The 17,049-nt window shown below is 60.3% G+C and overlaps 1 protein-coding gene across 3 annotated transcripts in view; it reads right to left on the reverse strand.

Moving 5' to 3' along the window:
* Positions 1-11,336: 11,336 nt before the first annotated feature.
* Positions 11,337-17,049, reverse strand: part of LOC111155706 (ubiquitin conjugating enzyme E2 G2) — a 35,231-nt gene continuing 29,518 nt past the window's right edge. For all 3 annotated transcript variants that reach the window (XM_022516022.1, XM_022516021.1, XM_022516023.1), the window contains exons 5-6: positions 14,908-15,048; positions 11,337-12,011 (exon numbers count right to left, since the gene is read on the reverse strand). In XM_022516022.1, the coding sequence (XP_022371730.1) occupies positions 11,899-12,011; positions 14,908-15,048 (254 nt within the window). In that variant the 3' untranslated portion in view covers positions 11,337-11,898. The remainder of the gene's footprint in view (positions 12,012-14,907; positions 15,049-17,049) is intronic.

Here is a 17,049-nt window from a genome sequence, read left to right on the forward strand (position 1 = left end):
CGCAGCCCCGACCCGTCCCCACGGAGGCCTCAGGGATGCAGGGCACTGGGGTCCCAGCCACAGGGACCCCGCCCCATCCCTACAGAGGGCCCGCGGATGCAGGGCGCTGGGTCCCGGCCACGGGGACCCCGCCCCACAGCTTTCAGGAAGAGCTAGTCTGCCTGACGCGTACATCTGACCTCATGCGCAAAAGGGGACCGGGGGCAGGAAGGGGGTTCCAAAGAGGTATATTTGTTACATGCATCTTAAAAATTTGAAAGGAAACTATTAAGAGTTTAAAAAAAATACAGCTAAGCAGAACCTTGGCTGGTAGATTCCTGCCTGAAGGCACCCCAATTCCCAAGTGTGCCCACAGCTCTGGCGTAGGGGAGGGGCCCGGTGAGGGCGGGCTCAGGAGGGGAGCCGTGGCCTAAGCCTCAGGTGTGGGCACCACTGTTCCCCAATCCTTCCAGCCCAGAGAGGCCATGTCCCTAGTGCCAGGCCCCAGGTGACCGCTGCTGTCCACAGGCTGTGAGTGACGCGACCCCGTCACGGGATCTGCTCCCACCCGGCGCAGCTCTCTACCGTGTTCTCCACCGTCCATCCAGGTCCTGGGGCCACCGGCCCTTGTCCGAGCCGCCTGGTGGAGGGACGCACGCAGGGGACGAGGCAGTGCCGGGCCGCTATGTTTGGGCCCTGCCCAGTGCTCTAGCTGGAGGGAGCTGGTGCGGGACCTGCCGTGGGCCTCTGGTGGTCCGGGGCAGGGGCATCTCACCCCCGAAACGCCCTGCGGATGTGGGCGCAGACCAGCTCACGGCAGCTGGTGGCGTCTGCACACGGGACTGTTCAGATCACAAATGTTCCTTTACGGCACCCGCGATAAGGCTGAGCTGCAAAAGCTTCCAAAAGCTTGATTTTAGGGGTGCCTGGGGGGGCTCAGTGGATTAAGCCTCTGCCTTCGGCTCGGGTCATTGTCCCAGGGTCCTGGGATCGAGCCCCGCATCGGGCTCTCTGCTCAGTGGGGAGCCTGCTTCCTCCTCTCTCTCTCTACCTGCCTCTCTGCCTGCTTGTGATCTCTCCCTGTCAAATAAATAAGTAAAATCTTAAAAAAAAAAAAAAAAAAAAAAGCTTGATTTTCGTAATTTTTAGATTCTATGTTCATTTGTATTTTACAAATTAACTATAACCTGCATTTTTCATTTCCATATATACACTTAAATACCTTAGCAGATCATTTTTTGTAAACACCAAAAGATAACTTCCTAATTTTTATATTTAACTTTAATTTCCGTATTTTATGGTAATGCGTTCACATTCTATACACTTTGAACATACGGTTTTCAAAGATATTTTAGATCAACGCTGTTAACAGACATTAACGAAAGTCTCGTGTGACGGAATTAATGACTCGGCTGAAGTAAGGTAAGGAAAGGAAATCACAAGGACACAGACCATAACGAGGCGCGAACCACCGGCGTCCGTCTCACCACGCGCAGCCTTGGCCGCCACACAGAACCCTCAACCTCGGGCAAACCGCGAGCCTTGTCGCTCGGAGCCGTCAGGCACAGGAACGCGGAGCCTCATGCCCAAGACGGGGGCAGAAAGTCTGACCTACTTAGCATGGCTTTTGTGGTTTCTGTGCGTGGCCCCGGTAGTGGCCTCCCTTGTGGGCTTGCTCCAGCCTGCTGCTGTCTCCCGGGAGAGCCGCACGGAGGGGAGGGGGCTCCACCAGCGGGTCCGTGCGGCCCCATGGGGCAGGGACCCCACACACCGCCCGCATTGGCAAGAAGAGCTCCGAGGTTTGGGGGAGCCTCCGCATGGCCCCAGGCCCACCCTGGCTCACCACAAAGTCACATGCGGTTTGGAGACGTGCACGGCAGCACGCATGGCTACCAAGGCCAAATCCTGCAAACCCCCCAGGTCTTGCCCCAGAGGATCCCCCTCTCCAGAGTGCAGGCGCCCTTGGGCCCCCTGCAAGCCCACTGGCGGGGGGCATGTTCTCCCCTGTGGTGGCACTCGCCCGGAGCTCAAGCGTGTGTGGGCTGGTGCACTGTACATGATTCATGGGGCCCATTTATTGGGACAATCAGGCTAAATTCAGGTTAATGGCTTTTTAATCATTCTCCCGATGGTGCAGGAAAGCACTTGAAGGCGGTCCACAAGCGCCAAGCTCGGCGCGGTAAGCAGGTCCCATCTGTGGACTGGATGCCAGCCCGGGTGCGGGGGCGGTGGGCACGGGGCGGCCGGCGGGCCAGCTGCAGGCAGCCTGCCGCGTCCCTGGTCCAGCACGTGGAGGGGCGGCCCCTGCACGGGTTTCCAGACACGCAGACATGAATGTGCACACACGGCAACGTGGCCTGTCCCGCCCGCCGCCCTGCTTGGTGAGCCTGGACACGGACCCCCCAGCTCCCTCTCCCTGGTCTCCTCGCACCCACCCTTACACTCTGCGGCACAACTGAGCATTCCAAATAGTGAATCTGGGAACACGGAGACAGGGCACACCCCTGCTGCACTGCCACGGCCCTCAGTGGCTCCCTCACCTGCCCTGTCACAGAGACTCGAGCCTTCCCCCAGCGCTCACCGGCGCACCCTCCGTGGGCTCCCTGGCGGAGCACAGAGGTGAGGCCTGCCTGCCCCACAGAGCAGCTCCGAGGGGCGCGCACGGCCACGGCGACGCGTCCGCCACGGGCTCTCTGCCTCTTCAGATAGGCCTGACCTCCAGGTCTGGATGAGACCCCCAAACGGTGTGGGTTCATAGAGGATGGTCTAAAGCCAAACACTACTGGGAAACACCCTTTAAAGATCATCTCTAAAGGGGGAAGACCTGGCGTGAAATGGGACGGCACTGACTTCCGTGTCCCTCCCCAGACCCGACCCACCAGAGGAAGAACAGCAGAACGCGACCTACCCCCGAGTGCCTGCGAGTGAGCTGCCCAACAGCCCGCCACACAGCCAGAGACACCTGCACCGGCGAGGCCACGGCAGGACCAGGGTTTGGGTCTTCGCCTTACGTTTGTGGAATTCTGCCAATAACGCCTGTCTGCTGTAACAGCACAGAGCAGGACGGCGAGTGTGCGGGCCCCACCGCGGCGCTGATGGCAAGCACAGGGGGCGGAGAGCAGGCACATGTCTCTGGGCGGGGGACAAGGACTGTGAGCCCCAGGGATGGGAACGTGAGGCCACAGGTGCCATGGATCCCTTCCCAGGGGCAGTGTCCATGGCAGCACAGAGCTGGGCCCCCGGGGCGGAGCACGGCAGGCATAGGGCAGACTGGAGGGTGCAGGGAGGGTACAGGGAGGGCGCTGCTGGGTGAGTGGCCTGCGTACCGCAGAGGCACAGCCCCTAAGCACCCCTCAGCCCTGCCCCCACCGCGCAGTCAGGAACCCAGCTCCCCAAGCCTTCGGGGGCGGCAGCATCTCCCCTGGCCCACGGTCTCCATGGGCAGGCTCCCGAGGGATGTGCCAAGGACACTGGTGTCAGGGGTTGTGTTCTTGTCACACGTGTCCCAGCTGCCACCATGGGAGGAGAGTGACGTGCTCCGACAGCAGCCCAGCCGGCTCTGCTGCTCTGGGGTCCCCGCTGCGTGGGCACCTGGCAGGGGGCCGGCTCCCGCTCCGCCCGGGGCCCTGTATCTACCATCCCTGCAGACCCGGCGCTTCCTGCAAAGTATTGGGGGGGTCAGGTGCCCGCTGCTCAGGCAGGCCCCGAAGCCACGGGGCCTCGCACCCGGCAGGAGCGGCGCACGCACACGCACGTGCAGCTGCACGGGTCCACACACGCAGGGAAGCCTGCTGAGGCACGTGCGCAGAGGAGCGGTCTTAGTGAAGACGGGGGACATGCTGGGCAGGGCAGCGCCTGGGGGGGGGCGGGGGGGACGGGGCACCCAGCGCCCCACGTGGCTGCTGCATCGGGTGGGAGCCAGTCCAGGTGGGGGAACCCCGTGAGAACCCCGCACCGGCTCTGCCCCGAAGCCGTGGCTCTTTCATGTGGTTCCAGCTCCCGGAGTGCATTTCCCAGGATTTCAAAGAGCCGTTAGCGCAAGACAGTCCCTCTCGTTTCCATCTGAACGGGTTCCAACGTCAGGTCCTCTGCCAGAAGGGTGGGCCCGCACGCATACGCACACACGCGCGTGCAAACACACACACACACACACACACACACACGGAAGGGACCTGTCAGCACGGCTTCCCGGTGGCACCAACCGGGAGGCCGGAGACCCAGGCAGGCCTACGAGGTCGCTGCCGTCCACACGCTCACAAGCAGAGCTCGCTGGGGAGCCCAAGGGGCAGGCCTGCCCCACTGACCATGTAGACAAGCCCGTCCCACCACCCCGGTGGCTTCTGGGTCTGTGACCCCCACCCAGTGGAGCACAGCCCCTCTGAGGCCCACGGGCCCTGCTCCTGTCCCTGGAGGAGGCAGGCTGGTCCCACAGCCCTGAAGCACGGCCCCCTGCACTGGGGGAACAGCAACCTCACACCTGGGGCCCCTGGGAGCCACCCCAGGCTGGCTCGACGCAGGGGTTTGGCACCTGCCACAGGGAGCACACAGGCCTGCGGGGCACGGGTCAGCGGTTAGGGCAGCAGCAGCGTAGAGACGGACAGCGCAGTCCCACGGCCTCCCCCCAGCTATGAGCCCCCCCCAACAGACACCCAGTGCCCCTCAGGACCCCCTCAGCCCCAAGTGCTGAGCTCCCTTCTGAACGGGGTCCTGATGCCCTGGCCTGGTGGGGCTCCCGTGGAGATGCGGAGCCCCCTGCCCCCTCCCCCAGAGGACCAGCACCGGGACAGCCTGGGGCTCCGGGGAGGAGCTGAGAGCTACGGAAAGCCCCCATGTCTGCAGCTAGACCAGGGCTTCCGTGGCCTGTGCGTCCACTGAGGGAAGAGTGGGGGGGGCCAGGAGGGCCAGCCACACCTCCCCATGCCACGAGACCCTTCCCAGCAAGTCTATGCATTCTACACTCTTCTACACACGGGTTCCTTTCCCCTGCAGCTGCCCTCCGTGAAGGGATACAAGTAAGGGCAGAAGACCACTGTGAGTACCCCGTGTCCCCAGGCTGGCGGGCCGGCCTCGGCCAGCAGCGTCACTGCCCCCTGCACACGCGCATGCATACACACCCCATCTATGGGGAGGCGGCACTGACCGCCCCCCCCCAGCAGGAGTATCAACCTCTCAGGGGAAGGCAGGTGGGGAGGTGGTGGTGACCTGCAGGGCCCCGCCCCTGGAAGCAGGCGAAGTGAGAGCAGAGTGAGAGGGGCAGGCCCGCCCTGGGGGGTGGGTGCAGAGAACCTCCAAGGGGAGGGGAGGGACAGGGCGGGCCCATAGGTCAGCTCTGCTAGCACCAGAGCGGGGCTCATGTCGCCACAGGAACTGAGGACGTGGGGTACGTGGCTGGTACCATGAGACGAGGGTCCATGAGACGAGCCTGGCTGTGCTGGGCTGCACCGGGGGGGGGGGGGGTGCAACCCCGACTCCTCAACCTGTGAAGGGCATGGCCCGTCCTCCAACCACCAGTGAGGCGGCAGCTCCCAGAAAAGCCCTAGCGCAGAACCAAGCCCATCCCATGTCCCCGAGCAGGCACGGGTGCTGCCTCGAGCTCATGGGAAAGAGCGAGCAGCTGAGGCCGAGGCCGCCCAACGGCACCATCGCCTCTGAGTCCCACCAGAGTCGCCCGCCTTCCGACATCTGCAGAACCGCGTGGCCTCCACATGGGCCGGCCGCTCCCCACAGCCCCAAACGGTGGTGGGGGCGCCGTGCTCCCCGCGCTCCAAGGAGAGGCCGGCCACGGCAGGGCTGCTGAGCGCAGGGCCCCTATGGGGAGAGGGCCCCGCAGGGAGAGGGCGCAGCGGGCAGAGCACAGGAGCGAGGAGAGAGGAGAGAGCAGCCTGCTGAAGTACACTTGGGCCTGGGGGTAAAGGGACCCCCCAGACGGCTCCTGCCGTGCAACCCTTGGCTGGGGGCCTCCACCGCGAGCCCTGGATGCAACGGGCCCTGGGTTTTGCAGGATTACATAAAATTCAGCAAGGACAAATGCTATGTGGGCTGGGGGAAAACAGAGAACTTTATTTTTAACATAGTAATTAAACTGCACCACAGAGCAAGGACATGAGACTCTTTGTTTCCACTTAATAAATACAAGTGAGTAAAAATACTTCGTTTGCAAAGAGACCGCCCATCTGTCTTCCTTCTCCAGACTCCTCGGAGTCCCGCGGGCACAAACCCCTCCTTCCCTCAGCAAGTCCCATTTGGGGACAGCACCTCTCCTTTCTGGTGCCCTTCCAGGTACAAGTGCTCGTACCGAACATCAACGTGATGACGGTTCCCCCGAGAGAGAAAGAATCGGGTTTCCTTACAGAAGCCCCGCGTGGATGGAGCCCTTCCCACCAGCACCCAGCGACACCAAGAAAGGACACGTCCGCTCAGTGCCCGGAAGGGGGGAGAAGGAAAATGGAAAGTGTGACCTACTCTATGTCTTTTTTTTTTTTTTTTTAAGATTTTTTTATTTATTTATTTGACAGAGAGAAATCACAAGTAGGCAGAGAGGCAGGCAGAGAGAGAGGAGGAAGCAGGCTCCCTGCTGAGCAGAGAGCCCGATGTGGGGCTTGAACCCAGGACCTGGGATCATGACCTGAGCCGAAGGCAGCGGCTTAACCCACTGAGCCACCCAGGCGCCCCCCTACTCTATGTCTTAAAGACAGTCCCTTATTTCAAAAGTAGAGATTCCTACTTAAATTTAACGTGTCTGAAACCAGCCAGGCGTCCGATCCTGCGACACATCTGTTACGGCTTGTTCACGGAGCCCCTGGCATGGTGCTGCTGGGCCACCCAGGCTGGCGGGCTCCGGGGCTGCAGCGAGATCACAGACCACCGCTAAGTGCCCTGCCCCCACGCTGGGGCCCGGGGGAGGGGACACCCCATCCCCCACATGCCATGCTGCCCAACGGGCAGCGCCCAAGGTCGGGGATAAGGCACACCTCTGCGCCCGGAACTCACGAGGGTGAGCGTTCCCTTCCCACACCACGCTGCAAAGGACAAGTCCGTCTCAGTGTTAGGCTCCCGCTGCGGCCGCAGATACAGAAGCTCAGAACTCCTGCGTCTACACGGGACGGCGTGTTCCTGCCCTAGTGATGCGCAAGTCAGCGAGGACACAGATCTAAGTATGACCAGGAAGTCAGGGTCCGTCCTCACAACCAGCAGTAAACCTCTCTGACCCACCCCATTTCTCATCAATCTGTGTTTTTAAAAAGTATTTATTTCCTGAAAGTATCTCTAAGTGTGATAGTTTGTAACACACGACAAACAAAATGATGTAACGAGATTATAAGGAACAGGCAGGAAGTACTATGAAGCACTGAAACCAAGTGACATCCCCGGCCGGGCCCACAGAGCCATCCTGCCAGCCACCACTCGAGCTGCGAGGCCCCGTTTCCTCGAAGGAGCATTACTGGTTCTAGCCCCCAGGAGTGTGGCACACACGCCCCCACCGACCGCAACAGAAGGGAAGCCACGGCCTGTGCGGCGTGCACCCGGCCGGGAGAGGGGTGGGGACAGCTGTCACCATCTCCCCAAAGAGCCAGGCCGGCAACACGGTAACGCGGCCTCCGGCTGTCATCATCCTACATACGCCATAATTTCAGAAAAGAAGCCTGTTTGGAGCGGGAAAGGCGGGAAACACGAGGCGCCGTGGTCCGCAAGCTTGCCTGTTCTGGTGCCGGCACAGAGTCACTGTCGGTACGCGCTCAGCAGAGAAAGGGCCGTGAGAAAGGGCCGTGTGTGCGCGTGCGCGAGGACGGGCCTCAGAGCCCCAGGGACTTCTGCGCCAGCTGCCTGGCCACCCGGCAAAACTGCTCCCGGTCGTCCCGCCACATCTTGGAAGCGTCCACATTGGCCCCACTCTCATCGTTGGGCTCTGCAAGAGAAGAGACATGCGCAGTGGGAAAGGAGCTCTGGAAAGCAGGGGCCGGCCGAGGTCTTCCAGCTCACGTACACCCTCCACGCGTCCTTCCGGAGCCGTGTCCCAGAAACACGCGCTAGGGGAGGAAGTCGGCCCTCTGACAGACCCACCGAGGGGGACTGCGAGGCGGCGTGAAGTCAGGGACATACATGTGTGGCAGGAAGACCCACCCTCGTGATCCCTACATCCCGAGTGTCTTGAAGACAAACGTTCTATCTTGCTCTGGACACCCTGGGTCCCACTCCTCTGTGTAGATGCCCGCCCAGCTCCCGCCACAGGCCAACGCGAGGTTGATGCCCAGCCCCGGAGCACACCTGACCCCAAAAGGTGCCCCAAACAGATCAGGACACACACACAGAGGCAGCAAGGCAGGGAGCCAGAGGCCCAGAGCGGGCCGGGAGCGGGCCTCACGGGGCAGGGAGCCAGCGCTGGATAGGAGCAGAAAAGACAGCCAAGAGGCCAGCCGTGAGCAGGACCCTGGCCCCTCCCTCCTGCCTGGCCTTGCGTCCCTCTGTGGCCACCCAGTCTCTGTCCCTCCAACCACGATGGCTTCTTCCTCCCGTTTATTCAAGAAGCCCTTCCTCAGCAGGTCCTGGGCGTGAGGTCCAGCGCAGGGGACTGTGTGTGCGGAGCGCACACCGTCCAGAGCACCTACAGACGGGACCGTCCTCACACGCATCGTTTCAAACCCGGGGCTACAAAGTGGGCGACGGGAGAGCAGGAGGCAGAGGACTTGGGGTCCCGCAGGCCTCGAGGAGGCATGTGCTCAGGGAACCCCTGAGCAGGCCTGACGGCAGGGAGCACACGAGCACGGACAGGGCCGGCCGGCTCCCCACCCAGCACCGGTGACAGCAGGAACCCAGGGCCCGGACGGCTCACGGAGGACCAGGGGCTGCAGGCTCTCTCACAGCAGGCCAGGACGGAGGGTGCTGAGTAGGGCCGCAGCCGAGCTGGGGGGGAACCGAGCTGAGAAAGTAGCTCAGAGCGCAGGGCACGTACTCTGACAGCAGCGTGTCGGAAATACGTTAAAACGTTCTCTCTTTTTTTTTTCAAGCAAGCTCCACGCCCAGTGCAGAGCCCAATCCCAGCTCGACCCACAACCCTGAGATCAAGCCCTGAGATGAGATCAGGCACCGAAACGACTGACAGAGCCACCAGGTGCCCCTATGTGAAAACCTTCTAACCATCAGCCTGGGACTCTCCCTCCCTCCGCCCCTCCTTGCTCTCCAAAACAAACAGATAAATCTTTAAAAATAAGTAAATAAAACCTTTTAAGAAAAGAACTTATAGCAAAACTGTCACGGTAAGACTTAAAGCTGCCATTTGCAGACCGCCGACCCACCGCCTCGCCTCTGGTGCCCCATCAGCATGTGAGGGGAAGGTGAGTGCCTCCGCCCTCACACAGGCACACACACGGACATCGGACGTCCTCGCCTTCGCGCCGCCCAAAGGGCCACTGAGGCCCCCCAAGCCTCCCCACCTGCGCCTCCCACTCCTCCACGTCTTTCCTTCCTGGTCGTCTAGGCTATCGCCCCCTACTTTCCCTGAGGACCCCCCCCTTCCTCGTGCCCTTTCTCACGCCCTCTGTCCCGCCCCTCAGCCACCGTCTCATCCAGACGTGAGCTCAGCCTCACCTGCACAGCAGGCCTCGGCCGAGCGGCCACCAGGGATGGACAACCCCAAGTCAGACCCTTCTCCCAAGTCTAAGGGCTCCTGTCCCGGAGACGGCAGCCCTCTACCCCCTGCTGAGGTCAGAGACACAGGAGTCACCATGCACACCAGTGAGCCTGTCTCCCAAATGCAACCCGTTCTTGTGGCCCCACAGTGCTCCCCAGCCTGCAGAAGTCCTTGTCCCCCAGCCCACTGCAACACTTGCCCGACAGGCTCCCTGCCACACGGACAGTCTTGCTGAGGTGCAGCTGCACGGCCTAACGTCCCTGCTGAGCTCGAGCCGTAGCCAGTGCTGGCACTGTCCCCACATGAGCCACAGGCCTCATTCCAAATACCCCTCCCACCCCCTTAGCTCAGTACCTCCTCCACAGGACAGCGCCGTCTCGGGGCCGGCCCAACAGCCCCTGTGTGTCCAGCTCGGGATGTGTCGGTGACTGGCCGCCACTGGCGGATCTGGAAAATCCCCTCAGAAAGCAGGCTTATGACTGGGGTCTAGGACACACTGCGCTGAACACCCCAGGACCCAGTGTCGGCGACACGGCAGGTGCCCCAGGAAACACCGGCTCCACGAGCACGATCCCCGAGGACCGGAGTGCGGCTCATTCTGGCCAACGTACAAACTCATAATCACGAAGTGCGTATACAAGTAATTCAGTGAAAAAGCAGAAACAGCGTATGTGGATGAAGCACGAACAGACACGACTGTTGACAGAGGAACAGAGGAGGAGGACACAGGAGGACAGAGGAGGAGGACAGAGGAAGACTCAGGAGGACACAGGAGGAGGACAGAGGAGGACAGAGGAGGAGGACACAGGAGCAGGACACAGGAGGACAGAGGAGGAGGACAGAAGAAGACTCAGGAGGACACAGGAGGAGGACAGAGGAGGACACAGGAGGAGGACAGAGGAGGACAGAGGAGGAGGACACAGGAGCAGGACACAGGAGGACACAGGAGGAGGACAGAAGAGGACAGAGGAGGAGGACACAGGAGCAGGACACAGAAGGACACAGGAGCAGGACACGGGAGGACAGAGGAGGAGGACACAGGAGCAGGACACAGGAGGACACAGGAGCCCTGCTGAGCAGAGAGCCCGATGTGGGGCTTGAACCCAGGACCTGGGATCATGACCTGAGCCGAAGGCAGCGGCTTAACCCACTGAGCCACCCAGGCGCCCCCCTACTCTATGTCTTAAAGACAGTCCCTTATTTCAAAAGTAGAGATTCCTACTTAAATTTAACGTGTCTGAAACCAGCCAGGCGTCCGATCCTGCGACACATCTGTTACGGCTTGTTCACGGAGCCCCTGGCATGGTGCTGCTGGGCCACCCAGGCTGGCGGGCTCCGGGGCTGCAGCGAGATCACAGACCACCGCTAAGTGCCCTGCCCCCACGCTGGGGCCCGGGGGAGGGGACACCCCATCCCCCACATGCCATGCTGCCCAACGGGCAGCGCCCAAGGTCGGGGATAAGGCACACCTCTGCGCCCGGAACTCACGAGGGTGAGCGTTCCCTTCCCACACCACGCTGCAAAGGACAAGTCCGTCTCAGTGTTAGGCTCCCGCTGCGGCCGCAGATACAGAAGCTCAGAACTCCTGCGTCTACACGGGACGGCGTGTTCCTGCCCTAGTGATGCGCAAGTCAGCGAGGACACAGATCTAAGTATGACCAGGAAGTCAGGGTCCGTCCTCACAACCAGCAGTAAACCTCTCTGACCCACCCCATTTCTCATCAATCTGTGTTTTTAAAAAGTATTTATTTCCTGAAAGTATCTCTAAGTGTGATAGTTTGTAACACACGACAAACAAAATGATGTAACGAGATTATAAGGAACAGGCAGGAAGTACTATGAAGCACTGAAACCAAGTGACATCCCCGGCCGGGCCCACAGAGCCATCCTGCCAGCCACCACTCGAGCTGCGAGGCCCCGTTTCCTCGAAGGAGCATTACTGGTTCTAGCCCCCAGGAGTGTGGCACACACGCCCCCACCGACCGCAACAGAAGGGAAGCCACGGCCTGTGCGGCGTGCACCCGGCCGGGAGAGGGGTGGGGACAGCTGTCACCATCTCCCCAAAGAGCCAGGCCGGCAACACGGTAACGCGGCCTCCGGCTGTCATCATCCTACATACGCCATAATTTCAGAAAAGAAGCCTGTTTGGAGCGGGAAAGGCGGGAAACACGAGGCGCCGTGGTCCGCAAGCTTGCCTGTTCTGGTGCCGGCACAGAGTCACTGTCGGTACGCGCTCAGCAGAGAAAGGGCCGTGAGAAAGGGCCGTGTGTGCGCGTGCGCGAGGACGGGCCTCAGAGCCCCAGGGACTTCTGCGCCAGCTGCCTGGCCACCCGGCAAAACTGCTCCCGGTCGTCCCGCCACATCTTGGAAGCGTCCACATTGGCCCCACTCTCATCGTTGGGCTCTGCAAGAGAAGAGACATGCGCAGTGGGAAAGGAGCTCTGGAAAGCAGGGGCCGGCCGAGGTCTTCCAGCTCACGTACACCCTCCACGCGTCCTTCCGGAGCCGTGTCCCAGAAACACGCGCTAGGGGAGGAAGTCGGCCCTCTGACAGACCCACCGAGGGGGACTGCGAGGCGGCGTGAAGTCAGGGACATACATGTGTGGCAGGAAGACCCACCCTCGTGATCCCTACATCCCGAGTGTCTTGAAGACAAACGTTCTATCTTGCTCTGGACACCCTGGGTCCCACTCCTCTGTGTAGATGCCCGCCCAGCTCCCGCCACAGGCCAACGCGAGGTTGATGCCCAGCCCCGGAGCACACCTGACCCCAAAAGGTGCCCCAAACAGATCAGGACACACACACAGAGGCAGCAAGGCAGGGAGCCAGAGGCCCAGAGCGGGCCGGGAGCGGGCCTCACGGGGCAGGGAGCCAGCGCTGGATAGGAGCAGAAAAGACAGCCAAGAGGCCAGCCGTGAGCAGGACCCTGGCCCCTCCCTCCTGCCTGGCCTTGCGTCCCTCTGTGGCCACCCAGTCTCTGTCCCTCCAACCACGATGGCTTCTTCCTCCCGTTTATTCAAGAAGCCCTTCCTCAGCAGGTCCTGGGCGTGAGGTCCAGCGCAGGGGACTGTGTGTGCGGAGCGCACACCGTCCAGAGCACCTACAGACGGGACCGTCCTCACACGCATCGTTTCAAACCCGGGGCTACAAAGTGGGCGACGGGAGAGCAGGAGGCAGAGGACTTGGGGTCCCGCAGGCCTCGAGGAGGCATGTGCTCAGGGAACCCCTGAGCAGGCCTGACGGCAGGGAGCACACGAGCACGGACAGGGCCGGCCGGCTCCCCACCCAGCACCGGTGACAGCAGGAACCCAGGGCCCGGACGGCTCACGGAGGACCAGGGGCTGCAGGCTCTCTCACAGCAGGCCAGGACGGAGGGTGCTGAGTAGGGCCGCAGCCGAGCTGGGGGGGAACCGAGCTGAGAAAGTAGCTCAGAGCGCAGGGCACGTACTCTGACAGCAGCGTGTCGGAAATACGTTAAAACGTTCTCTCTTTTTTTTTTCAAGCAAGCTCCACGCCCAGTGCAGAGCCCAATCCCAGCTCGACCCACAACCCTGAGATCAAGCCCTGAGATGAGATCAGGCACCGAAACGACTGACAGAGCCACCAGGTGCCCCTATGTGAAAACCTTCTAACCATCAGCCTGGGACTCTCCCTCCCTCCGCCCCTCCTTGCTCTCCAAAACAAACAGATAAATCTTTAAAAATAAGTAAATAAAACCTTTTAAGAAAAGAACTTATAGCAAAACTGTCACGGTAAGACTTAAAGCTGCCATTTGCAGACCGCCGACCCACCGCCTCGCCTCTGGTGCCCCATCAGCATGTGAGGGGAAGGTGAGTGCCTCCGCCCTCACACAGGCACACACACGGACATCGGACGTCCTCGCCTTCGCGCCGCCCAAAGGGCCACTGAGGCCCCCCAAGCCTCCCCACCTGCGCCTCCCACTCCTCCACGTCTTTCCTTCCTGGTCGTCTAGGCTATCGCCCCCTACTTTCCCTGAGGACCCCCCCCTTCCTCGTGCCCTTTCTCACGCCCTCTGTCCCGCCCCTCAGCCACCGTCTCATCCAGACGTGAGCTCAGCCTCACCTGCACAGCAGGCCTCGGCCGAGCGGCCACCAGGGATGGACAACCCCAAGTCAGACCCTTCTCCCAAGTCTAAGGGCTCCTGTCCCGGAGACGGCAGCCCTCTACCCCCTGCTGAGGTCAGAGACACAGGAGTCACCATGCACACCAGTGAGCCTGTCTCCCAAATGCAACCCGTTCTTGTGGCCCCACAGTGCTCCCCAGCCTGCAGAAGTCCTTGTCCCCCAGCCCACTGCAACACTTGCCCGACAGGCTCCCTGCCACACGGACAGTCTTGCTGAGGTGCAGCTGCACGGCCTAACGTCCCTGCTGAGCTCGAGCCGTAGCCAGTGCTGGCACTGTCCCCACATGAGCCACAGGCCTCATTCCAAATACCCCTCCCACCCCCTTAGCTCAGTACCTCCTCCACAGGACAGCGCCGTCTCGGGGCCGGCCCAACAGCCCCTGTGTGTCCAGCTCGGGATGTGTCGGTGACTGGCCGCCACTGGCGGATCTGGAAAATCCCCTCAGAAAGCAGGCTTATGACTGGGGTCTAGGACACACTGCGCTGAACACCCCAGGACCCAGTGTCGGCGACACGGCAGGTGCCCCAGGAAACACCGGCTCCACGAGCACGATCCCCGAGGACCGGAGTGCGGCTCATTCTGGCCAACGTACAAACTCATAATCACGAAGTGCGTATACAAGTAATTCAGTGAAAAAGCAGAAACAGCGTATGTGGATGAAGCACGAACAGACACGACTGTTGACAGAGGAACAGAGGAGGAGGACACAGGAGGACAGAGGAGGAGGACAGAGGAAGACTCAGGAGGACACAGGAGGAGGACAGAGGAGGACAGAGGAGGAGGACACAGGAGCAGGACACAGGAGGACAGAGGAGGAGGACAGAAGAAGACTCAGGAGGACACAGGAGGAGGACAGAGGAGGACACAGGAGGAGGACAGAGGAGGACAGAGGAGGAGGACACAGGAGCAGGACACAGGAGGACACAGGAGGAGGACAGAAGAGGACAGAGGAGGAGGACACAGGAGCAGGACACAGAAGGACACAGGAGCAGGACACGGGAGGACAGAGGAGGAGGACACAGGAGCAGGACACAGGAGGACACAGGAGCCAGGACACAGGAGGACAGAGGAGGAGGACACAGGAGCAGGACACAGGAGGACAGAGGGGCAGCCCTTGCCGTCTGGCTCCCCCTGGGGCCGGGGCGGCCGCCTTACCTGCCAGCATGCTCACCACCGACAGCAGGATCTTCTCCACACTCTGCACGGGGCTCCACCGCTCGGCGCTGCTCTCGTAGCCCATGGGGTCGTCACCCGGGGCGTGCAGGATGGAAATGCAGACTCTGCCGTCGGGGTAGACTGTGGGGATGAGGACGCAGCAGGTGAGCCGAGAGAACGGGGACAGCGCGCGGCAAGGCGGGCAGCAGCACGGACGTAGAGAGCCAGCTGCCTCGCGCGGCTGCGGCAGAGTCCGAGGCCCCGCGCGCCGCACCCCGGCGCACCCGGCCGGCTGGGTCCGCGCTCACCGACCAGGCTCCGGGCCATCTGCCTGGCCCCAGGCACCCCCCACGGCTCCGCCGCCACAGGGATCTGGATTTGTCAGCGCATCTGACGCACTGACTCATGACGGGGAACCTGGCAGAGAACTAGTTCACCAAAGCAACTCTTGTAACGGGGATTGCTCACAGTAATTGTCAGAGCTGATTTCTAAGATTTTCCAATGCCCCCAAGAAACCCTGGAACTAACTGGACGTGGAAATCTACGTCCCCAGTGCCAGGATGAAGGCAACCAGGATTAGAGACTTCTAGAAGAAAGAAGGCGCCTTGACTTCTCCCGGGGCCTCCCTCTAACACACAGCCGGTCATCTGTGCCCCGGAGGTCCGCTGTGTCCCGTCGAAGCCACGCCCACCAGCAGCATCAGGAACCAGATCCGTGCCTTCTGGGTCGAGACAAACGCGTCTCTGTTCCCAGTGTGTGACCGATGCTACCAAGGACCCTGCGGCACCTGCCGCTTCTCTCTCTCACACGGGAGAGCCTCAGGCGGTTCGACGCGTACCCAGGACAGACTCCACTGTAAACTGCAAGGCCGTAGGTTATAATAACAGAAACGACAGACAATTCAGGATAAATGTACGTAACTCCCCTTCCTCGTGAGCGCAGAAGCCCTAACCACTGAGACACCGGAGTGGCCTGAAGCCCACCCACACACATGCACCACCCCACCTCGACCGTGGCCGCCTCACAGCCAGCCTTCTCGAAAGAACGGTACTTCTGAGCACCTGCCGTGCACACAGAACTGCATCAGTGTGAGAAAAGAAAAATCTGAAACAGGCTGTCTGAGGAGGGAGCTAACGACCCACACGTAACATCAGCAGGACACGAGACGATCCAAATGAGGGTCTGGACGGCCAGTCCCACCGGGGGACACGATCCTGAGCCCCTCTGGCAGGGGTGGGGGTCTGGGCAGGCTAGGGGAGAACTGCGAGGTGGGTTTGTTTGTTATTAAGCCAAGGGATGTCAAAGGCTCAGCAAGTTCTGTAAATGCTCTTGTGGATTAAATGAGCCTTGAGCTATTTTATATACAGAAAAGTACAGGAAAATAAGGAATACTCAAATGAGAAAATACTTCATTTCTACAAAACAGGGCGTCTTACTCGCTTTTATTCTCCACAACCATTAAGATCATGATTTTAATGGCAATAACCATTTATAAAGAGGAACATTATCCTAGGGGCGCCTGGATGGCTCTGTGGGTGAAGCATCTGCCTTCAGCTCAGGTCATGATCTCAGGGTCCTGCGATCGAGCCCCGCGTCGGGCTCCCTGCTTCTCCTTCTCCCTCCTCTCTCTGCTCCCCCTGCTTGTTCTCTTTCTCCTTCTCTATCAAATAAATAAATAAATCTTTCAAAAAAATTTTTAAAAAGGGACATTATCCTAAACGTGATCATTAAAAACGTATTTTCTTACTATACTATACATACTCCATACACTCTTATCTACGACCTTCTCTTGTAAAGGAAAAAGGAAAAACCAGAGCTATTCAGGAATCCAATTCCTACCACTGGACACTTTCCCAACTTAAATCCATAAATGTAATTAATGACGGAATCCCCCCCCTTTAAAATACATGTTTATTTTAGAAAAAAGATTTACAAAACCCAAAAAAGATGCCATTATTGAAAGAGAATCACTTTCAACATTTTTGAGCCACGTTTCCAGTTACGTACATTTGCACACGAACTGCTTTCAAAACAAGTGAGCTGTAACAAGGATGATGACACATAACCTGTTTCCTCACTCGACACGGAACTACCGTTCTAGACCGTTAGACTTTTCTCTAGATCACTGGAAGTATCTGCGT

Source organism: Enhydra lutris, unplaced genomic scaffold (genome assembly GCF_002288905.1).
Source record: "Enhydra lutris kenyoni isolate GAN:26980312 unplaced genomic scaffold, ASM228890v2 scaffoldscaffold43, whole genome shotgun sequence".
Lineage (NCBI taxonomy): Eukaryota > Metazoa > Chordata > Mammalia > Carnivora > Mustelidae > Enhydra > Enhydra lutris.